At 50.1% G+C, this 24,845-nt stretch overlaps 1 protein-coding gene across 10 annotated transcripts in view; it reads right to left on the bottom strand.

Moving 5' to 3' along the window:
• Positions 1 to 24,845, bottom strand: part of LRRFIP1 (LRR binding FLII interacting protein 1) — a 159,851-nt gene that overhangs the window by 85,758 nt on the left and 49,248 nt on the right. Inside the window, exon 1 of one of the 10 annotated variants that reach the window (XM_052636466.1) lies at positions 6,532 to 6,745. The exons of the other annotated variants lie outside the window; for them this stretch is intronic. Coding sequence (XP_052492426.1) covers positions 6,532 to 6,597 — 66 coding nt within the window. The 5' untranslated portion in view covers positions 6,598 to 6,745. Of the gene's footprint in view, positions 1 to 6,531; positions 6,746 to 24,845 lie in introns of those variants that run through there. 10 annotated transcript variants of the gene reach the window in all.

The raw sequence follows: 24,845 nt of genomic DNA, 5'->3' as shown, positions 1-24,845 counted from the left end.
CACGTCCACGCTTGTTGAAACAGCCTGACCACAGGTTCAGGGCACAGGCCTGGGGGCCAGTGCTGAAGCCACAGAATAAACAAGTTCTCGATTTTACGTGATGACATGGAGGGCATACAGTTAAGGACTAGTCAGGCTACAGTTTAATCGGTTATTTAAAACACTATGTTTCCATCAAAATCAAATCAGATGAGTTATGGACTATAAACTGATCATGAAATTTTATGATAAAACAGCAGCCTTCGAAGAAGCCTTGACCTTACAAGGCCACCCATGTCTGTACCCAGAGGTCAAGTCCTGGTGCCGCATCCTCTGGTCTCGGGGGACCAGGCGTAGAAGCCACCTCTCCAGGTGATGGTGTTCTCAGCAGGGTCTGGTGTTCCCAAAGACTGAGACGGTCCTGAGAGGGGTCTCAAGACCAAGCTGTGAGTGCTGGCTCTGCCGCTCGCCCATTATGTGAACTTGGAGAAATTACGTCACTTTGGAAACCCGGTGACATGATCTCTGGGAGCTTGCTTTGCCTCTGAAATGTTTGGTCTCCAAAGAGGTGAATTATCTGTTACACTGAGACTGTCCACAGAGTTCTCTTTCCCCGTTTTGCTACTGGAAATCTCCTGACTTTTCTTCTCAGAGAAACATACCAAAAGAACAAACATTTTAATCACGAACAAAAGTGTTCATGTTACTTAATGGAGAGCAGACTAATAGCAATTACCTATTCGAACTTCACAAAACAATCTTCAGCTTAGCAGCGACCGGCACTCAAGCCGATGAATGAAAAGAGTGTGTGCTTGGGGCCTCCCTGGTGGCTCAGTGGTAAGGAACCCGCCTGCCAGTGCAGGAGACACGGGTTCGATCCCTGGTCTAGGAGGATCCCAAATGCCGCGGAGCAACTAAGCCCTGTGCCACAACCGCGGAGCCTGTGTTCCAGAGTCTGAAAACCGCACCCACTGAGCCCCCAGGCCGCACGACTGCGGCATGTGCACCTGGAGCCCGGGCTCTGCAGCAAGAGAAGCCACCGTAATGAGAAGCCTGTGCACCGCAACAAAGAGCAGCCCTGCTCGCTGCAGCTAGAGAAAGCCTGCGTGCAGCAACGAAGACCCAGCACAGCCAAAACTAAAACCGAATAAATAAAAGCTAAAAAAAAAACAGTGCACAGTATTTTCCGTGCAAAAAGTTCTCCTCTTGCTGTTAATACATTTTAAGTGTTTTTCTGAGATGAGGGATGTTCACACTTCCTTCAGTGGTCTCAGCATATTGGAGCGACAAGCAAGCAATGGCTGCAAATAGCCTCATGTGTGACTGACAAGTGGCAGGTGAGAGCAGCCTGGCCTCACCTGAGCAGCGCTCCCCGTGACAGGTTCCCTCCGGGCAGCGCATCTGGGCTCCGTGCCCTTTGCTTCGCCTGCTCTGCTCAGGTTCTTCCTTGCAAGCCACATACTTTCCTTGCTGTTCAGTTACTGAGCTGTATTTGACCCTTTGTGACCTCCATGGACTCCAGCCCAGGCTCCTCTGTCCACGGGATTCTCCGGGCAAGAATACTGGAGTGGTTACCATGTCCTTCTCCGGGAGATCTTCCCGACCCAGGGATCGAACCTGTCTCTCCTGCGCTGCAGGTAGATTCTTTACCAATGAGCCATCTGGGAAGCCGCCCCACCCCCCCCACGCCCTTAAGATGACACAAAACACTGACATTGTTCCTTCTCAAAAAAAAAGACTTGACGCTCCAGTAGCCCCATGCTTTCCCACGCAGGCAGCACACAGCTACTGACACCCTTTCCTCTGTCCAGGTGATCCTCCTGGAACCAGCCAGGAAAGGGCCAGGCGCCCTCAAACATCGTCAGCAGACTCGTCTGTTTGGATGGTGGGGAGGAGCTTTACAATACATGGGAATGAGGCTGGTACCCAGCAGTTCCCGCTGTGGGTTGACCCAAGTGACAGCTAAAACGTGGGTACGGTATGAACTACAGAAAAATAAAAATGCTGGCAGCTATGTGGTTTCTATTCATGTCCTTATTTAGAAAAAATAACTCATTGAGTGTTCTTTTGTCTGAAAAACTACCAGAAAGGAAATGTTCATCAAATCAAGACCTCAGTCGCAAGGACGTGTGTCCTAAGAGGCTGCCTTGGCAGAAAGACGTCCTTCGGCCTGAGCCTGGGGCTGTGAGGGCCCAGGGCTCAGGAGACAGGCTGACAACAGCAAGGAAGCTCTCCCGACGCCTCGCCAGACCTTGCCCGGGCAGGCTGGACGGGGGTGGCAGTGACCATCACCAGCTCTGAACCATTCTGCCTGGGGCCCAACAGGCCCCTCAGCCTGTGGCTGTGCAGTCTTGGGAAAGTCCCCTGAACCTTCTGAGCCCATCTTCTCTTTATGTGTAAGTGGAGATAACCAAACCGCCTCTGAGATACGCCAGGGCAAGGGAAGACTTCTACAGGAAACACTCAAGATTGCTGACGCAGCAGGGCTTTGGGAAACGCTACTAACTGTGTCTACCTACAGGGTGCCTCTGTCCCAGCAGTGTGAACTCGGCTCAGAGGACGTTTAAAAGACAAGAGAGAAGACGAGTGTGCCGAAGCACCCACCAGGAGTAAGAGTGCTGGGGAGACAGCCCACCCACAGCAAAAGCCCACTCCTCTTTCTCCCCCCACCACCAGCCAGAGATAAAAAAGACCTGAGGATCAGAAACGACGTTGCTCTCATAAGCTCTAGGACACAAACACATAAATGAAACATTTTAGTTAAAAGGAAAAGTAAATCTTTATAGCAATTTGAACTACAAAGTAGCTTTCCTTCAGAGTCCAGATCAAAGTATTTACACAGGTTTTAAAGTTGTCAACTTATAGCATGAAGAAGAAAAACCACTTGAAACTCCCGCCCTCCCCTACACAAAAACATCAGTCTCAGAGAGGGGATTTAAGTAGTGGTCCACCATCAAACGCAGGAATTCTGAATCAGTGAATCTTGGATGTAGTCAAAACAGTGCTTTGTTTACATTAGAAGTTCACTTTCTTTTTCTAGATAGTCTGAACAGTAAAAGTTCTGGTAAATCCAATCCATGAAAATATGGAAATAACCTGCTTTAACACACACACACACACACGAGTGCACAGGCGCTAAAACTGGGGTGCCCCAGAGTAAAAGCAGTGAAGTAACAAAAATTCCTCTCTCTCTGACCCTTGTCTCATATACAGTGAGATACAGCAGCCTTCCTGCTGTGACAGGTTATAACCCGAGCCCTACGGCCAATGGGGCTCTGAGGTCAAAACTTTTAAGTATGATCAGATATTCTGGAAATACTGGCATATGAGTAACCAACCGGTCATAAACATTTCCTTTGCTGAGTCACACAGCCTGATTTTTCAAGGATAAGAATTTCCTCCTGAACATTGCCTTTTGAGGAGCAAACATATCACACCAACATGCGACCTCATAATTCTGTAGAAACTAGATAAGAACCTCACTCTTAATCAGGTAATACTCGGATCAACTTTGTCTGAAAACACTTGAGCCGCTATAAATAACGCGATTTCCTGTGCTCAGTGTAAGTAGCAGTTTAGACTGCAGGATTTGAAAAAAAAAAAAAAAAAGTGTGCGAATGAGGCTTCCGCTCCGTTGACATTAGTTCAGGCTGAACAGAAACTAATTCTTAAAGAAAAGGGGAAATTGAGTCTCCATCTTTGCCCTAGTGGGACACTTTTACTACTAAAAGACCTAACTTACTGCTTTTATATCTTAAGTGCTTGGGGAAATGATCCATCTAAAACAAACCAGGATTCCAACACCCAGAGTCTCAGGCTAAGCCTAGCAAGGCCAGGCACCCCAGCACTATGTGTTTCTGCTCGCCAGGACCAGGGGACCTGGGCACAGGTACCTATAATGAGATGAGACTTGGGGGCGTCCACGTTCCGCCCGACAGCCTCTCTCAGGATGGGGCTGGCTGTTTGTGAGGACTCTGCGCTGCTCTGTATGTGGGAAACAGCCAGCTGACACAACCCGGCGCGCACAGGGGGAAGTTACCCAAGTTAAGGAAACACGGTTTCCACACCGTCTGCTCCTGCAAGGAGCCTGGACTTCCTCCTTGGATCCTGCTTTTTTGCTATGAGGTGGAGCTAGACAAATCCATGTCCTCCTGCCAATCCAAGCTCTGGCCTCACACCCATGGGGCCCCGGCCCTCTTCTTCCTCCACTGGGGACCCCTGTTCCCAGGACACAGGGTCATTTAGCGCTGAACACAAGCTGGCACAAACCAGTCTGAAGTGCCCACCCTTCTCTGGCTGGAATACTAATGCCCAGGATGGCCTCTGGGTAAGTCCTTCGGACATAGCCCACCTAACACCCCACCCCCACCCCACCCCCACCCCACCCCATCCCATCCCATCCCATCCCACCCCACCCCACCCCACCCCACCCCACCCCACGCCACCCAACCCCACCCCCACTTGTTCCCTTTCAACCACTAACGTCATAAAACAAGGACCGTGTTTTACTTCTGTTCCCCCTGTTCTGCTTAAAAAAAATTTTTTTTTTGCTGTTTTTTTTACTAAAAACAAACAAACCCCTCCCTAACAAGCCCTCTCCCAAACAAACAAAAACTCTAACTAGTTCACAACTGATTACTAAAAACCCCTGGGACCAAGGATGTTTCAGAATTCAGCATTTTTGGGTTTTAGAAGGGTAATAAGAGGCATACACTGTCTGTTCTATAACGACTCAGAGTAACAGTCCTTAATCAAGTACCTTAACAGGGCTGCAGAGAAATGTATGCGCATTCACACTAAGAAGAATAAAGACTGAAAATAGCCTTCCATCAGCCAAATAAATGGGACCTGGGGACCTTGGCACAGGACCCCACAATACGATGAGACTTGGGAGGGGACACAAAGAGCCTCCCATCACTGCCAAATGAATTCTGCTCACAACTTACAAAAAAAGAGAAACAGCCTTAGTTTTCTGACTATACTGGATCCTGGAATCGCGGGCTGGAGGGGGTGGGCACCTTCTCAATGAGCAGCTGTTCCAGTCTCTCCTGGCACCGGCTCCCGGCAGCATCTCAGTGAGGCACACATCTCCACCAGACCCGATCCCGGGGTAAGTTAAGGCTTAAGGAGACGCTGCATCGAGTGCCATCGAACAAGAGGTGCTGTTTCTACTCCTGCCTCAGGTCCTGCTCCCCATGGTCACTCTGTTCTTCTCCGGGCCCAGCAGTTCATTCCTCTGAGCTCGAGTCTTGCCCAGGACTAACATCAGTCTGTTCTTGCCATCTATGGCTTGCCTAGGCGACTCCTGGGAGCACCAGCCTTTCTCAGAGCATTCCCGTCCTTCTTTCTTCCAAGGGCCCTTCCCTGATGCTGACGCAAGGCTCTCTCTGCAGGTTCCCAATTAGGCGAAGGGGTACGAACCAGCTCCAAGGGTCTGGTTCAAGGCTGGAACCTTAAGTGAGGCCAGAGGAGCACACCGAATGTGGACATTAAAAATAATACCCACCTGACAGTCCTCAAGTAAGGAATGTGATTTTCAAGTGTGTGTTCATCAAATCTATTTCTACATTTCTTTCTGGGGTTGACCAGGAAACTGAGGGCAGAGCAGTCTTATTCTTCTTGAACCTTCCAGAAACACTCAGTAGAGGGTTAATTCCTGTCTGGTGAAGGGCTCACACTTTATTTAAGGTTCCACAAAGGCCCAATAAAGTGGAAATCTAGGGTCTCTCTCTCTACAGTATTAACTTAATAATGAATGTCTTCCAAATTGCACCCTTTCACTTTTAAATATTCCCATTCATGATCAGCCACAAGCCACACGAAAATGGGTAATTACAAACCTTCCCCAATTCATCCCCTGCTGGACTCTTAATGCCTCACATCCATAGTCCCAATACTGGGAGTTGAGCTGGATAACTGCAAAATCGCACAGATGAAATCCCTCCAGACGCAGAGACCCCAGGAGACCAGCCAAAAAGGATTTGCGAACTGGAGTCTTGGGGAACTAGAGAAGGCTCTAAGGCCCAGAGGATAAGCTCTCCAAACCACCCAGCCGCTGGGGGCGCCAGTCTCAGGCTGAAGGCACCGCCCCTGGGCGCCAGCGCCCAGGTGCTGTGTTTTGTAAAACACCAAACTAGCAGTTCAGAGTGAAACTCTAGACCACGCGCAGGTCTCAGATCTCGGCTGGATCCGCGGACGAAGCACCCAACTGGGCAGAGCCCGTCAATGCGGCCAGAGCGGACTAGACCGAGTTTCTTTCCGCGGTGGCGATGAACGCCGTCCAGGGAAACGTGTTTTCCGGGGCGCAAGGCGGGCAGCACAAACGAAACCGAGAACCGAACCGAGAACACCCTATCCCCGCCCCGCCGCACGTCCTCGCGTGGGGACGGACTTTCGCTTAAGGGGGTCCCCGGCCAGGCGGGGCCCACCCACACCTCACCAGGCAGATGGCTGCGGTGGAAGGTGGCGCCCGCCCCCGGCCGGCCCCAGCACATCCACAAGGTCCAAACATTCGCAGTCAGAACCAAACGTTTCGGAGATGCTCCCTCTTACCAGTCTCTGAGCTTCCGGGCTCAGGCAGTCTATCTCCTGGTTCTGCGCGGCCGCAGGGTTGGTCATCCTGCCGGCTAAAGGCCACCTTCTCACACAGCCAGCAGAGATCCTTGGTGGACGTAGGGCTCCCGGGATCCGCGGGCGGGCTCAGCGCAGCCGCATGCCGAGAACAGCGGGATCGCGGCGCGCGTCGGGACGGCAACCTCGCCCTCGCCCTCGCCCGGGCGGAGCGCGCCTCCGCGGTTCCGGGGCTCGGGCGCGGCCGCAGGGGCGGGGTGCAGGTGGCCGGGGCTGGCGGGCCGGGGCGGGGGGCGGCGCGGGGAGCCGAGGAGACGGGGCCGCCCCCCCGCGAGCTCCGCCCCTGCGCTCCGCCCTCTCCGCCCTCCGGGTCCACCGGGCTTGCTCCGCCCCCACGCCGCTCCCCCCCCCCCCCAGCGCGGTCATTAATCACCAGGCAGCCCCCTTCGGTCCCCACCCGAGGAGGAGACCCCCGGCCGGTCCTGGTCACCCACCACCCGCGGAGGGAGGGCGAGCTGAGGGGCTTTGGAAGATGCGGGAGCGGGGAGGTGCGCGCGGGGCCCGGCTCCCCTTGGGGCGGGGTCGGTGAGGGGGCGGGTTCTGCACGGGGGCGGGGTCCTGGGGGGCGGGGTCCTGGGGGCGGGGTCCTGGGGGCGGGGTCCTGGGGGCGGGGTCCTGGGGGCGGGGTCCTGGGGGCGGGGCCCTGGGGGCGGGGTCCTGGGGGCGGGGTCCTGGGGGCGGGGTCCTCTGGGGGCAGAGCGGACAGTCTCTCCAGGCCCCGCCTGTGGCCCCGCCCGCCGCCGCCTCCCTCACCCCTCGCCGCCTCCACCGCCCCCGCGCCGTCGGTGCTGGGCTGCGGCCCCAAATTCAGGCCAAATTGAGCTTCTACGGACACGACAGCCTCGCCCGAGCTCCGCAGCGTCTGCCGGCCGGGTACCCCGTTAACACGTCCCCCGGAGAAAGGGCCGCCTTCTAGGGCGACCAGAATGCGCGGCCCGCGGGGGTGAGAACAAGCGTCCGGTGGCCGGGTGCGCCCCCCGCCCGGCTCTCGCTCAGCAAGCCGCGGCAGAAGAATGAGGTTCGGCGCGGATTCGGGGTCTCAGGGCCGGGGTTGGTGGGGGCGGAGGGGTTGGCCGCACCGTCCAGGGTCCTGCGGGAGGTCGTGCGAGGCCGGGGCCGCGCGGAGGGGAGTGTCCGCGGCGGGACGGGGACCCCGCGGTTCCGAACGCGCCTCCTACAGCCCCAGAACACGCGTGACTCGTTCTTTAAAAGTCCTACAAGCAAATCATGGAAACGTGTCCCGACCTCGCCAGGCCGGGGCGGGAGCGACGGGAAGGAAGGACGCAGATTTTTATTCAGAATGCCAGCCTGCCCAGGCCATGCCCCACGTCCGCGGCGCCCCCTGCTCCTACGCCGCGTCCAGGCGGCCCCGGCCCCTGCTGACCTCGCCCTGAGGGCACGTGTTCGGAAGCCCTTCTCAGAAAGACCACCTCCCCGCCTCAAAATGAAAACTTCCAACGGGAAGGCTGGGCCGAGGTGTATGCAAAGGCGGCTCCAGCAAGCGTCTTGAGAGACCGCCAATGCGCGCTAAAATGTACGGTCCCCCGGTCTCCCGATCTCCGCCACCCTAACCTAGCTCCCAGTAAAGTGTCAGCGCAGCGGACTGCGTGCGCTCACCTTGCCGCTCTGGCTTCAGGGGAGGAGGCTCTGGAAGGAAGGGTGTGTGTGTGTGTGTGTGTGTGTGAAGGACGGGGTGGGGTGGACAGAGGACGTTCTGGGGGGCCGGGAGGTTCTAACCTAGGAGGGAATAGGGGCAGCAGAAAAGCAAGGCCGAGTAAAGACCCAGAGTGGCCGCCGCGGGAGAAACAGCAGGGGTCAGCCTTGATGAAGGTGCACACAGCCGCCAAGCTTTAATGCACAGCACCTTCAGATTCGCAAGAATAACTTTCAGAAAGACTGAAATGCATACCTTTAATACTTTGTCTTCTTGCTATAGCGCTTTTAAAGTCCATTAGTGTGTTAACAGTTCTTGATTAAACACGTTGGAGAAAATTTTAAGTTATTTTATGTAAATACCTATGGGATTTGGGGAATCTCTGGTGGAAAGCAAAGATAATTTGAGTAACAGCTCCACGATGAGAAGGATAGCCCGTTAATAAAATCGCCTTCTGGGAGCCTTCAGCTGGAATATTCTGATGTAGATCAGCAGATTCTAGAGCTACTTGCCACCTGGAACCCTGTGACCACATCTCCCTGAGCAGGGGGAAGACGGGGCCAAGAGGCAGCCAGGCGGCTCCACCGACTGTGTTTGGTTGGGGGGGGGGGGGCCTCCCCTTCACCCTGGGCACTTTCATTATTACTGGCAGGTTTCAGATGAAACCTGAGATACAGGGTAAGACACTAAGTAACTTGGTCACAGTCCTACAGTCAGTGACAGGGCCAAGAACTGAGCCAGAGGGTTTAACTGCAGGGCCCACTTCCCCATACAGTTTTCATAAAGCTGACAACTAGCAACTGGAAGGCCACCTGGGAGGTGGTGCGGAGGGGGGTGCCCGGGTCTACAAGCATTGCCCCGAGACCCGCAGGACCAATGAAGCCTGTTCCCTGCCTCCAGAAACCACCCACAAGGCACCCGGGCCTGCCTGCCTTGCTCTGCAGCAGGAGGGAAGTGGGGCAACAACAGTTTAACATGGCTGAGAACTGGGAAAGATGGTGAGTAGCCCCAGAGAAGACAGCAAACCCACAGCCCCCACAGGAGGTCCGGGAGGGCCCAGCTGCAGAAGCTGCAGGTGGCAGGACACTGTCCCAGAAGAGGCAACTGGCTGATTCATTTTAGTCCCAGGAACAAACTAACAACACCAACAGTAAGATAATAATAGTAAAGGCACAAGAGATTTCTGACTCCACCCAGTAGCAGCAGCAGCTGTACCAACATCCTTCTGGATGAGAGGCCAGGACATTCTGACATGTGTTCCAGCCAGCCACCCTGGGGGGACAGCTCAGACCGGTCCCAGCTGTAGGGCAAATGTCAGTCTGTGTTTCAAGTGCTGCAGAATTCGCACTTCCCTGTGTTATTTGGACCCGGGGGTCCCAGAAGACAGTGTAGAGGGTCCAGTTGCCTTCATTTTGATATAAGCAGCTCTCTGATGAAAAGGCGCTCTCCTGGGGCCCTCTCCCGGCAGTACCCACCCTGCTCTTGTTCTTTAAATTCACCGTGGACACTTGTGAGGATGACTACTGAGAGGCACCTACACACTTGGTGCTGGGGAAGTCCACACAGAAGTCAAAGAAAGGGACATTTTGCAGAAGAGAAACCATGGACGTGCGCTACATTTCTACCCCGGTGCTCACAGCTTTAGGTCGCTAGGCATGTGTGTGCTCAGTCATGGCCGACTCTGTGACCCTACGTACTGCAGCCCACCAGGCTCCTCTGTCCATGGGATTTTCCTGGTGAGAATACTGCAGTGGGTTACCATTCCCTCCTCCACTAGGCAGAGTAATCCTAAATCCTTTAGATTGGGGAAGACAAAACCAGAATCACCTAAGAGTGTCAGGTAAGAAGAAATCAAACAAGAAGCCCCCAGGTTCCATTCTCAGGGAGGCTGGCAGAAGAAACCCAGAGCACCTTTGAAAGATCTGAGCCACAAAATGGGGGGTGGGGGTGGGGGTGGGGGTGGGGGTGGGGGGCGGGGAGGGGTCAGGAAGAGGGTGGCCATGCATCCTGACTGCTCCAGTGCGGGCCCAGGGTCTTTATATACAGAGCTGTGAGGTCAGTGACACAGGCTCCATTTTCCCTTCTTTTGGTCAAGACCCCACCTCTAGCAGGTTGACTATGTTCACTGCTTCCAAGCTGTGGGCAGTCACTCACCTACAAGCACCCAGGCACTGTCTAAACCCAGGGACTCTGTCCAGAGAGGGGCCTCAGGTTTTGTGAAAGCTCCGATTGTCCCGGGCATTCCTAAAAGTCACCATGCTTATGCTGCTTGGAGCCCTCCCCCCAAAAGTGTAATGTCCCAGATCTCAAAAGCAGTTCTCCAACATGCAAGATTACATGCAGGAACTTAACTTCTTAAGGGACGCCTAAGAAGGACAAAAAGGTAAGTAGAATGATCTAATTTTGTTCTGGGAACACCAGACTTCATAGCTCACCAGCAAACGCCACAACATTCAACCACTTTAGGGCCACACCCTAACTCGTTTACTGGTCTCCATGGTGTTGGGCTGTTGCTAGGTTTACCAGCATCGCCTGCTTCTGTGGTTTGGTTCTGAAAGCTACAGCAACCAAGACAAACCCTTCCAGGTTTGCAGGACAAGGCAAAGGGCCGGCAGGGGAGAGCAGGGTGGTTCTTGGCCATCCCGCTCTTCAGATAACTCACACAAAACCATTTTTCCAAATCATAGCCATCACAGCTGTTTTTCATGAACATGAATCACCAGTCATTGGTTTCAGCAGAATAAACATTTCTATATTACTTCTACAAACAGTGAGCTTTACATGTATGTTATAACTTCCCATGGATCCCTTTGACTAAAATAAAAAAAAACACTCCATATAGTAAAGCTGGTTCATGAAGCGATTACCCAGATTTGCACCACACCTTTCAGTTTACAAAGCATTTTACACAGGCATGCCTTAGAAATACTGTGGGTTTGGTTCCAGACCACTGCAATAAAGTGAGTGTCATAATAAAGAGAGTCACATGAAGTTTTTGATGTTCGCACTACACTGTAGTCTATTAAGCATGCAAGAGCATTATGTCTAAAAAACAATGTATATACCTTAGTTTAAAAATTGTCATTGTTGTTCAGTCGCTCAGTGACGTCTGACTCTTTGCGACCCCATGGACTGCAGCATGCCAGGCTTCCCTGTCATTCACTATCTCCCAGAGCTTGCTCAAACTCATGTCCATTGAATCGGTGATGCCATCCAACCACCTCATCCTCCGCCGTCCCCTTTTCCTCCTGCCTTCAATCTTTCCCAGCATCAGAGACTTTTCCAATGAGTCAGCTCTTCACATCAGGTGGCCAAAGTATTGGAGCTTCAGCTTCAGCATCAGTCCTTCCAATGAATATTCAGGACTGGCTTCCTTTAAGACGGACCGGTTGGATCTCCTTGCAGTCCAAGGGATTCTCAAGAGTCTTCTCCAACACCACAGTTCAAAAGCATCAGTTCTTCGGTGCTCAGCTTTCTTTCTGATCCAACTCTCACATCCATACACGACTACTGGAAAAACCATAATTTTGACTATATGGACCTCTGTCAGCAAAGTGATGTCTCTAATTTTAATAAGCTGTCTAGGTTTGTCATAGCTTTTCTTCCAAGGAGCAAGTGTCTTTTAATTTCATGGCTGCAGTCACCATCTGCAGTGATTTTGGAGCCCAAGAAAATAAAATCTGTCACTGTTTCCACTGTTTCCCCATCTATTTGCCATGAAGTGATGGGGCCGGATGCCATGATATTAGTTTTTTGAATGTTGAGTTTTAAGCCAGCTTTTTCACTCCCCTCTCTTATCTTCAAGAGGCCCTTTATTTAAAAATACTTTATTGCTAAAGAAATGCTAATCATCATCCGTGTGTGTGCACAGTCCCTCAGGCATGTCTGACTCTTTGCGACCCATGGACTGTAGCCTGTCAGGCCCCTATGTCCATGGGATGCTCCAGGCAAAAATCCTGAGTGGGCTGCCATGCCCTCCTCCAGGGGATCTTCCCGACCTAGAGGGGTTGAACCCTAGTCTCCTGCATCACAGACAGATTCTTCACCGCTGAGCCACTAGGGAAGCCCCAACCACCATCTGAACCTTTGGCAAGTCATAATCTTTTCACTGGAGGAGGGTCTTGCCTCTGTGTTGAGGTTGCTGAAGGCTAAGAACTGCTGTGGCAATTTCTTAAAATAAGATGACAGTGAAGTTTGCCACGGTGATTGATCCTTCCTTCACAAACGATTTCTCTGTAGCATACAACGCTGTTTGATAGCATTTTTGCCCACAGCAGCACTTCTTTCACAATTGGAGTCCCTCCTCTCAAACCCTCTTAATCAACTAAGTTTATGGAATATTCCACATCCTTTGTTGACATTTCAACAGGAGTAGATTACATCTCAAGAAACCATTAGCATTGCTTGTCCACAAGAAGCAAACTCTCAGTCAGAAGTTCTGTCATTTTTGCTGTTCAGTTGCTAAGTCGTGTCTGACTCTTTGCAACCCCCATGGACGACAGCACGCCGAGCTTCCCTGTCCTTCACCACCTCCCAAAGTTTGCTCAAACTCATGTCCAGTGAGTCAGTGAATGCCACTGAGCCATGAGATTGCAGCAATTCAGGCTCACCTTCAGGCTCCATGTCTAACCCTAGTTCTCCTGTGGTTTCCGCCGCGTCTGAAGTTACTTCCTCCACTGAGCTCTCAAAGTCAACCATGACGGCTGGAATTAACTTCTTCCAGACTTCGGTCAATGTTGATATCCTGAGCTCTTCCAATGGACTGCAAATGTTCTTAATGGCATGAAGCATGGGGAATACTTTTTAGAAGGCTTTTCATTTACTTTGCCCAAGTCCATCAGAGGAATCACTATCTATGGCAGCGATAACCTAATGAAACCTATTTCTTGAATACAGCGTTGCCACAAACCTTCTATTTGTTAAGCAAACAAACAAACAAACAAAAAAACCCACAGTATCTTTGAAGTGCAGTAAAGTGAAGCACAATGAAAAGAGGTCTGCCTGTACACACGCTGAGGCCCACAAAGGTTGTATCACGCGTCCACACAGATGAACGTTGGAAGAGGAGCCTGGCTTTTAACCCAAGTCCAAGCCCTTAGTGTCCAGCACACTGTCTGACACAGAGGTGCTCCCTGCCCGAGCCAGCCAGGGATGCTCACTGGGACAGACAGTCAGCAGGTAGGCCGCCTCCCTGGGCTCAGTCTAGAACAGTAGCCCCATCTCCCGTGGGTACCGACAAAGTAATGTAGCCAGATCAAGGTCAAGGGTGTAGCCGGCTCTTCTGGTAAGACCAGGGCACCGGTAGGAGCGTCAGGCGAGGGCGTCAGACCCTGCCTGCCATTCACCTCCCAGTCAGCTGGCCCAGCTCAGGCCACAGTGGACTTGGCCCTCGAGCCAAGATCCTGACAGTCTCCGGTGGACACAGATATTGAGGGCAGGTGACTGGGAAGCAAGGGAGCTCGTTTCTAGCACACAAACAGCTCCTGTTTACTGCGCACCCACCCCGGGCCGGGTGTCCTACGACCACATCCTTCAGCCTCCCGGCTCCCTGTGTGGTCCTGATTGCCCCCCAGGACTGAGTGGGCTCTTCAGGGACGGGCGCACGTGCTCACCTCGGGAAACAGGGCAGTTCATAAACGACGGACGCACGGGTGATTCTCCCAGGAAAACGAGGGACTTCGATAGCTTCTCATCAACTCTTATTGATCTTGTGTATTTTATATTTTTGTAGCAATGGAGAATAGAAACTGTCTTCTAAAAGTGGGATGACTTTAGGAATGTGTTTTCTGCATAGCTACCTAGCACCCAGCAATTCCCCACACTTCTTTTTCATTTAATATACATGTTTACAATCCCTTTGGATTTTCTAAGCAAGGTGATGAGTTCGAGTTTTGGTTGGACTGAACTAGAAGCGGGGGCAGAAAGCCTCATTGGAGGTGTCCAACAGGCGCTTTGGCAACAGAAGTACGAACTGGTTTAAGGTGATGAGAAAAATGGTAGCACACACATAGCAGAAACTAGTCTGAAGGCAGGAATCTGGGGATCCCTACATTTCATGAATAAGAGGAGTGACAAGAACAAGCCAACACAGGGACTTCCCCGGTGGTCCAGTGGGCAGGCCCCCACACTGCCGATGTAGGGGGCCCAGGTCTGATCCCGGGTCAGGGAACTAGATCCTGCAAGCTGCGACTAAGACCCAGAACAGCCAGATCATCATCATTGTCGCACAAGAACAAGTCAACACAGACGATGGGTAGGTAGAGAAACGGAAAACAGAGGTGCCTTCTGGAAGCCACTATTCAGAAGGCTGGTGTGAATACCAGTGTTAAGCAAGGCAGATGTAGTGCTGACAACAGGGTCCGGAAAGCCTTTAATTTGCAACTCGATAAACACTGGCTATTGTGTTATCTTGTTGAAATTCTACATTCCAGCATTCTCAGTGGTTTCTGCTCAAATAGTACAGGACACATGGCAGCCCGGGAGGAAGACAGAAGCAAGAAGAGGGTTTGGGTGGGGAGAGACGTGTTCACTTGCCCATCTGTTTTGAAGGATGGAAGAGACTTGAGCCAGTTTGGAGACTGAACAGTGGGAGAGTCCACAGGAGAGGGAGGAAAGACAGAGGGGGCGTGGGCAAGAGGGCTGACTAGGGGTGGTGGGGGTGGGCCAGGGGTTTCTCTGGACTTTCAGCATTTGGCCTGATTCCGAGCTAAGATGGGGATGAGAAAGCCACAGTGTCCAGGAGAGGACAGGCCACGAGAAGCACAGGCCTGGTGCAGAGACTGTGGACACAGAGCTGGGGAGGGGAAGGGCGGGTGGGGCAGAAACTGCGGGCCGTGCGGGAGAGCTGCCTCTGGCCCAGCCTGGGCGATGCTGGTCTCGGGACCTGCGCCTGGAGCCCTTCCACGGGGCTCCAGACAGCCCAGTAATGCTGGCGCAGGGTAAACGCTGCCCACATGTAAAGCAATTTCTAGCTTATTTTACTCTGGGATTAAGTTCGTCTCCAAGAGTGCCCGGGAATAAGTCCACAGCAGTCTTGGGGGGAAATGTATCAGTTTTTTCAATCCATTCCTCAGAACGGTTGATCCTTAAGACCAACACGAGAGTGATCACAGGAACACTCCTCATGTATTGTGGCCAAGGAAACGGCCACAAACGCCTGTAATAAAGCATCTCCTAGGAAAACCAATTCTGTTCTTCCTGAGCACAACACACTGCAAGTATCAGCCAATTATTTTCTAAAAATATTGAGGACAAAACACTGAAATCCATTAATATTTCTCCATAATATAGGAAAAGGCCCCTCTAAGTCAACCCTAATTCAAAGAAAAAAAATATCTCTACATGCACTTGGAAAAGTACATTTAAAATACTTTTGATCAGAGTAGACAGAAAAAATATGCTTTACTTTCAACAACTGCATTTACTAGCTAACAGAACGCTTTCTGGTAAGAAATAAAGGAAATGTTTCAACATATATTTAGGAAAATAAAATGATTAAAAATAAAATCAATATTTCTTCTAGATGCTCACTGATTTATTTGACTCTGGCCTCAGTAATCTTGCCTATGAGTTTAACATCTAGGAGAGATAAAAAGTGCTGAACAGTCAGAACCATGAAACAAACATTTACCCTGCTCACTAAAAAATCCAGAAATCAGTCAGGCTACAAATACTATTAACAAATGTCATGCATAGAAAGCAAGTATGGGAAACATAGGAGTTTATAATCTAAATTTAAACAGTACCCACAGCAAATAGGGAAATTTGAGGGCATGTAGGATGAATTCAAAGGTTTAAAATCAGGCATTCCTGATAAACAGCTTGACTTGAAGACGACCCGACTTCAGGACAAACAGAAACATCAGAAGTAAGCAACCTTCTCACCTATGGTAGAGAAATGCCTAAAACAGCATCCCTAAAATAATCTTCCTAAGAAAATACATATTTCTAAAGGGAAACGAAGACTCTAACACTGTGTGTGCGCTCAGTCGCTCAGTCCTGTCCAGCTCTTTTGTGCCCCCGTGGACTGTAGCCCGCCAGGCTCCTCTGTCCATGGGATTCTCCGGGCAAGAATCCTGGAGGGGGTTGCCATTTCCTCCTCCACGGCATCTTCCCTCCCAGGGATCGAACCCACATCTCTTGTGTCTCCTGAATTCTTTACCCTGCGCCACCTGGGAAACACTAACAACACATGTCCACAGCCTAAAATAAGGGTTTTCCCTTCTGCATTTTAGCCCCTGAAATACAGTGCAAAGAAAAACCATCAACTATTACCCTCCAGAAAGGTACAAGATTATGGGCACCTCCTTTATCACCAATTTGTACAAACCAGATATCTTTCCAGAAGACTTAACACAGAACGTAAAAACCTCACCTCTGAAAAATGAAGACTTCAGACGAACTTCAAGAGAAGTTTAAGGAAGAGCGAAGAACAGCCGTCTGGAGAGACATGTTTGGCACGAGAGTGGAAATTCTGGAATAACTAGAGATCAAATAGCAGTCCTGACCACGTCAGCTCTGAGTACCAGCCGACAGGTCAATTACAGGCACCTTTATACCTGCCACCTCACCGGGCAGCTTCGACCCGCCTTCGATAATGGAAGGGCGTGGCTCCCTAAGCCCATTGCAGGATTTCCAAATGTCTCTTCTGACCTGTGGGTTTGATTTTTAGTTACTCAGATTACACTGAAGTCCCTTCCTCTTATCCTCACTGCCACTGAGGCATGTGTATTAAATATGGGATTAGACTACGAGGGAACTTTTCTTTATCTATTTATTTTATTTTTAATTGAAGGATAATTGGTTTACAGAATTTTGTTGTTTTCTGTCAAACATCAACATGAATCAGACATAGGTATACATATGTCCCCTCCCTCTTGAACCTCCCTCCCATCTCCCTCCCCAGAGGGAACTTTAATACAAATACAGGGCAGGGTTTCATAACCGTGGGTCTCCTGACATCTGGGGTGAAGTAATTCTTCACTGGGTGCTGTCCTGTGCATCAGAGGATGACCAGCAGCATTCCTGGCCTTTACACACTAGGCGCCATAGCACTCTCCTCCCTGCCTGTATATTGCCACCCTGCTGATTTGACTTCTATGCAGAGTACATCATGCGAAATGCCAGGGTGGGTGAAGCACAAGCTGGAATCAAGACTGCCGGGAGAAATATCAATAACCTCAGATATGCAGATGACACCACCCTTATGGCAGAAAGCAAAGAGGAACTAAAGAGCCTCTTGATGAAAGTGAAAGAGGAGAGTGAAAAAGTTGGCTTAAACCTCAACATTCAAAAAAGGAAGTTCATGGCATCTGGCCCCATCACTTCATGGCAAATAGATTGGGAAACAATGGAAACAGTGACAGACTTTATTTTCTTGGGCTCCAAAATCACTGTGGAAGGTGACTGCAGCCATGAAATTAAAAGATGCTTCCTCCTTGGAAGAAAATCTATGACTAACCTAGACAGCATATTGAAAAGCAGAGACATCACTTTGCCAACAAAGGTCCATTTAGTCAAAGCTGTGGTTTTTCCTGTGGTCATGTATGGATGTGAGAGTTGGACCATAAAGAAAGTTGAACGCCAAAGCATTGATGCTTTTGAACTGTGGTGTCAGAGAAGACTCTTGAGGGTCTCTTGGCTGTAAGGAGATCCAACCAGACCATCCTAAAGGAAATCAGTCCTGAATATTCATTGGAAGGACTGATGTTGAAGCTGAAACTCCAATACTTTGGCCACCTGTTGGGAAGAGCTGACTCATTAGAAAAGACCCTGATGCTGGGAAGGATTGAAGGCAGGAGGAAAAGGGGACGACAGAGGATGAGATGGCTGGATGGCATCACCTACTCAATGGACATGAGTTTGGGTAAACTCTGGGAGATGGGAGAGGAAGGGAAGCCTGGAGTGCTGCCGTCCATGGGGCTGCAGTCGGACGTGACTGCAACTGAACAGCAACGCAGTGGGTGCTGGCAGCAGTCTGCTCCCTGCCTGCGGTCGCCAGAGGTGTCTCCGGACACTGACTGATGTCCCCTGGGAGGCGGAGAGAACCTGTTGAGGACCCTCGATCTAGGGAGCTTGTGCCTTCATCCAAGACACTCACACTGTAGAAGGACTTACTAACTCACACAGAGGAGCCACACCCCAGCAGATCCAAGCTGACCATGCCCAGAAGTAACGGTCGTGACAGACGTATTTCACCATGTCCTCCGATGTCTGTGGCCCTCTGGTTTTCAAGTGAAAACTCAAAGGTGGGGCTGGATGTTACGGTCAGGAGCAGCAAGAAAGTCAGAACTGACGCTGAAAAGTAGCAAGCGGGGGCCACAGGGCGGGAAGAGAGAGACGGAGCTTTCAGAGGTGGTGCAGTCAGGCCAAGCGCGAGGGGATGACGGTGGAGGTGGGCTGGAAGGAAGAACACAGGAAGTGAGAAGGTCAAAGAACTGAGTTTGGTTTCCTGGACCCTCTGGGAAGGCCTGATCCAAAAGGGGGCCGTGATGGAGAACACAGCCAGGGCAGGGGTGGGGGCCCATAGGCGGCTGGCAGAGTCCACACAGCGCAGGGGCCCTCACACCTCCAAAGCCTCCGGAGTGAAGTAAGCAGCAGAGAAAGACAAATATCATATATATATGTGGAATCTAAAATAAACTATCCGAGATTCCCTGGTGGCTTAGGTGGTTAGGAATCTGCCTGCAAGGTGGGAGACCCAGGTTCAGTCCCTGGGTGGGGAAGATCCCCTGGAGAAGGGAATGGTAACCCACCCCAGTGTTCTTGCCTGGAGAATCCCATGGACAGAGGAGCCTGATGGGCTACAGACCATGGTGTTGCAAAGAGTCAAACACGACTGAGCGACAAACTATACACATGAACTTATTTACAAAACAGAAATAGACTCACACACACAGAAAATAAACTTATGGTAAGCAAAGGGGAAAGGTGGGGAGAAGGGCTAAATGAGGAGACTGGGCTTAAGAGATACACATTATTATAGATAAAATAGATAACCAGCAAGGACCTACTGCATAGCACAGGAAACTATAATTTGTAATAACCTATAATGGAAAAGAATGTGAACAGAACATACATATATGCACATTTATGTATCACGTAGTCACTGAGCTCTATACCTGAAACTAACAAGATATTGTAAATCAACTAAAGAGTTCAATAACAAAGAAAACAAAGTGAAAAACCTCCGAAGCAGGGGTTTGGGAGAAAAGCTGAATAGAATTCTTGCTCCGTTGCTGGCGAAGCTGCAGTTTCGGGCCACTGCTGTGACCTCCACGGCTTCCTGTGTGACACAGAGCAGATGCGGCCAGCAGGCAGGCAGCGGGTGAGTGGCGAGACCCCAGGCTGGTGCCTGCTGCCCACTCTGGCTGCCATTCTGAAGTACACAGGTCATTCTTCCTGCGGGTGAGGGACTCGGGAGCTTACAGTTTGTACGTAGGCTGAGAGGAGCTGCAGGTAGAGCCCCATGTCACTCAATGGGCGGCATCAGGCTGAGGCTCTGGTCAGCATTTCTGAGTGCCTGGTGCTCTGCCCTTTTTCTGGAACCTCCCCCTTCCAAGTCCAGAATTTTGGCTTTACTGCTTCCCCAAAGCCAAGCTTTCGGCGTTCTTGATGTATCATGAACAGCGCTCTGCGAAAACGTAGACAAAGACTGGAAGGAAACGCAGTAAACAAAAGAGCTGCTCTATTTAAGTGAGAGAATTGCACTGCTGTTCAGAATATCCTCAGATATTGTTAGAACGCTCTTTTAATATAATAGCTTAAGGAACTTGCTCTTTGTTCAGGAGGCAGTGTTTGAATAGGGAAGTAGAATTTTCTTTGAACAAAGAACTTGTAGGCAACAAAAAAGGTTAAAAATCACCTTTGTTAAACTTTTCCAAAAGTTTCTTGGCTGATTTCACTATTTATTCTTCCAGATCAGCTTCAGAGTCTACTTTTTTAACTTTAAGCCAATCTTGTCCTCTAAACTGGGATATTATTGGAATTACTTTATGGATGTATTAACATCTCTTCAATAGAGTCTTCTAATTCAGAAACAAGGTACCTCTCTCTCCATTTTTTAAATCTATGTCCTTTGGTATATTGTTATAGTTGTCTTCATATAGGCCTTGCATATTTCTTTATTCCTAAATGCTATTTTGAATGAAATCTTATCTTCTTGCCATCATCCAAAAAAAAAAAAAAAAAAAACTACTGTGGTGTAGGAGAATGCTATGGTTTTTTCGGGGGAGGGGAGAAGTAGAGAAACTTGTTCCCTGAGCACATTTAATTAATCAACTGACTTTTTATTGGAGTACAGCTGATTACCAATGTTGTGTTAGTTTCAGGGGCATAGCAAAGTGATTCAGTTATTTACACGCATGTATCTATTCTTTTTCAAATTCTTTTCCCCACTAGGTTGTTATAGAATATTGAGCAGAGTTCCTGTGCTATACAGCAGGGCCTTGTTGGTTATCCATTTTAAACTTGGCAGAGTATACATGTCCACCCCCAACTGCCTAACCATCCCTTCCCCCTCACCCTTCCCCTCTACTATGGGTGTTTGTTTATATCATTACAAACACGGGACTCCGTTTTGGGCTGAATTTTTGGATTAGTGTGCAAGTAGTTACACACTCTATTTCTTTTCAGTAGTTACACTGCGGATTTCTTTATCCTGTCTGACCAGCGCCCTCCCACCATCATAACGTCACACCAGCCCCGGCCTGCCGTTTCTTCCTCCGCTGGACGCTCTGCAGCTGGGCAAGCAGTAAGGACTCGGCAGCTTTGTGAGTGTGTGCTTGCGCTGCAGAAACACAGGACAGGACAGCAGGCCTATTAGAACAGAAACAGCACTGCAGGTGCCTAGGAAGTAAACAGAGGCTCTGTTGACGGCCACCCGATAAAGCCCCTGAAAGGAAAGAAATTATCAGGCTCAGAAAAGAGACACTCTTGCCTAAAGGCCAGAATCTAACTTTAAACAATAAAAGATAAACAGGTAAAGCGACTTGAAGGAGGATTAGCACTGGAGTCAGTGAAAAGCTAATTACTATTGTCAGCGTCACTGTCTGATTTTTTCTGCAGGGACAGGCACCGAGGAGGAACGACGCTCAGTTCTGGGGCCGACACTGCCCATGCAGGGAGCTGTGCTCCGCCAAGCACGTGGTGCCGGCCTTGGCCAGCCCCATAGCCTCTGCCCCCGTGCGGGGAGCTGCGCTCCGCCAAGCACGTGGTGCCGGCCTTGGCCAGCCCCATAGCCTCTGCCCCCGTGCGGGGAGCTGCGCTCCGCCAAGCACGTGGTGCCGGCCTTGGCCAGTCCCATAGCCTCTGTCCGCCCCTCGGTTTCCTCATCCGTAGGAGAGGAGTGACAGCGGCAGTAACCCAGTGCCCGCGGTTTATAAGGTTCCATCCATGATTCCTTGAAGTCAGTATTTAAATGAATAAAATGCGGGGCAGGTGTTTGGTTCACACAGTTAATGTTACGAAGTACTTCAAGGCTCACGCAACCCAAATCTAATGGAACGGTCACTATTCACAAAGGGATGTGAGAGTCAGCTTTTGTCCCAGACCAGCCGCCCCTCCCTCTTGCCTTCCGGCCTCACCCCACTCTGGCTTCTATCTCTGCCTGTATCTCCGTGGCTCAGAAGCCACAGCCTGCTGGGTAGCTCTGGTGCAGGGGAAATACACAGGCTTGGTAAGCCCCTGCAACCGGAAGACAAACTGGAACTCTTAAGTTGTGAGCTGGAGTAGGGGGAACCGTGATTGCTGTTTAGAACGAGTGGCCTGAACTTCGGGAACGTTATTTTCCTTCAGACACTCTGAAGGAAGTTCTGGTCAGATGACTGGCCTTGAACTTCACAGCCCAGATAAGGAGATACGACTGTGTCTCCCAAGAAGGGGATTAGGCAACTGAAGCCCACGAACTTCTCTTTTTGGGTAAAGAGACTCTCCTTTGGTACAATTTTTGAAAAAGAAGAAATTGTCCCACAGTGAAGCAACTAAGAGTTTTGAATAAAGATATTCAAAGTTTTCAGTTTGAATATTTTATGATTATTTAGAACATGTGTCCTCCATGTAGCATAAAATATAATAAAACTGGGGCTTCCCTTGCGGCTTAGCTGGTAAAGAATCCACCTGCAATGTGGGAGACCTGGGTTCGATCCCTGGGTTGGGAAGATCCCCTGGAGAAGGGAAAGGCTACCCACTGCAGTATTTTGGCCTGTAGAATTCCATTAACTATAGTCCATAGGGTTGATAAGAGTCAGACACTACTGAGTGACTTTCCCTTACTTGGTTACTTACTTACAATAACACTGTATCTTCTAGCATCTTTATCTCTGGAAGGAGGCAAAAGGATGTGTAGATAGGGAGTGCACAGGTGCTAAGTCGTTTCAGTCGTGTCCGACTCTTTGTGACACCATGGACTGTAGCCCACCAGACTCCTCTGTCCATGGAATTCTCCAGGCAACAATACTCTAGTGGGTTGCCATGCCCTCCTCCATGGGATCTTCCCAACCCAGGGATCAAACCCACATCTCTTACATCTGAATTGGCAAGTGGGTTCTTTTCCACCAGCACTACCTGGGAAGCTCGTAAGTAGGGAAGAACAGGAGAAATTAAGGAGAAACAGATTTACAGTTGGGAGGGGTGGTGAAATTTCAGTGGCTGCCTCCCGGTGGCCACAGGTGAGTGTTCCCAAGGGGCCTGCACTAAAGATTTCTTATTGGCTAGTAATCTCAGACTGGAGAAGGCAATGGCAACCCACTCCAGTACTCTTGGCTGGAAAATCCCATGGATGGAGGAGCCTGGTAGGCTGCAGTCTATGGGGTCGCTAGGAGTCGGACACGACTGAGCGACTTCACTTTCACTTTTCACTTTCATGCATTGGAGAAGGAAATGGCAACCCACTCCAGTGTTCTTGCCTGGAGAATCCCAGGGATGGGGGAGCCTGGTGGGCTGCAGTCTCTGGGGTCGCACAGAGTCAGATACGGCTGAAGCGACTTAGCAGCAGCAGTAATGTCAGACACCTCAAGTGTTCACTGATATGTGAATGGATAAATACCTGTGGTATATCCATACAATGGAATATTGTTGTGCCTTTAAGAAAAGGAAATTCAGATACATGCTGCCATATGAATAAAACCCTGAAAACATTGTGCAAAGTGAAATAAGCACAGTGCAAAAGGACAAATATTACATGATTTCACTTACATGAGATACCTAGAATTGTCAAATTTATAGAGAAAGTAGAAGGTGGTTGCCAAACGGAGGGGACACAGGAGTGAGTGCCAAGTCCTTCCAGTCATGTCCAGCTCTGCTCGACCCCATGGACAGCTGCCCACCAGGCCCCTCTGTCCTTGGGATTCTCCAGGCAAGAATACTGGAGTGGGTTGCCATGCCCTCCTCCAGGGGATCTTCCCGACCCAGGGATCAAACCCCCGCCTCTTATGTCTCCTGCATTGGCAGGCAGGTTCTTTACCACTAGCGAAACCTGGGAAGCCCACAGGAATGAGGGTTAGTGTTTCATAGACACAAAGTTTCAGTCTGGGAAGATGAGAAGGGCTCTGGAGAAGGTGGTGATGGTTGCTTAACAGTGTGAACATACTTAATACTACTGAGTTGCATACTTAAAATGGGTAAGATGGGGAATTATATGTTATGTGTGTTTTACCACACTAAAAATTAAATTATGTTGAAAGTTTTAGACCATAAGAAATAGCCAAATTGGTCTTGGGATATCTCCTTTATGGCATTCTGTCTGGCCATAAAAATGCATATTTGATGAGTATGTAATAGAATGCGGAGCGCTTATGCCCATGCTGAGTGCACATACCCTCAATGTACACACTCCAACAACATCTATGAAAAAATAAGTAACAAAGACCCTAACGAAGCAGGGCTTCCCTGATAGCTCCGTTGGTAAAGAATCTGCCTGTAATGCAGGAGACCCTGGTTCGATTCCTGGGTCAGGAAGATCCTCTGGAGAAGGGATAGGCCACCCACTTCAGTATTCTTCCCTTGTGGCTCAGATGGTAAAGAATCCGCCTACAGTGTGGGAGACCTGGGTTCAATCCCTGGGTTGGGAAGATCCCCTGGAGAAGGGAAAGGCTACCCACTCCAGTCTCCTGGCCTGGAGAGTTCAGTCCATGGGGTTGCAGAGTCGGACATGACTGATCAGCTTTCACTACCAGACCCAAGGAAATGAACTGAAATAGTGCCATGGTTGTTTTTACGTTATAATGAGAGTATGGATAGCTTTTTGTTTCCTTCTATTTTCCACTTTTTTTTTTTATACACATGCACCACTTTAAAAGGGGGGAAATAACACAGCGTTTCATTTTCCTCTGTAACTTTATTTGAAAAGCAAAGAAGAACGAAAAGAAAGACCTTTCTGTACTTATTTCCTAGAGGCTTTTAAACCTAAAAGGAAACTGCGATTAATTAGGCTGCTTCTACCATGTTCGCTCCTTTCCTGCTTTTGTACCATACCACCTTGGGTGCCCCTGGTGAGGCAGGCTGGTGAAGCCTGTGGCCATCCTCAGAATGGTATCTGTAAGCGCCTAAAACAAAGTACAGTGTTATCGCTCTGTCGTATCGGACT

The sequence above is a fragment of the Budorcas taxicolor genome, chromosome 3 (assembly GCF_023091745.1).
Source record: "Budorcas taxicolor isolate Tak-1 chromosome 3, Takin1.1, whole genome shotgun sequence".
Taxonomy (NCBI): Eukaryota; Metazoa; Chordata; class Mammalia; order Artiodactyla; family Bovidae; genus Budorcas; species Budorcas taxicolor.
This window is presented reverse-complemented; position numbering and strand designations above follow the sequence as displayed.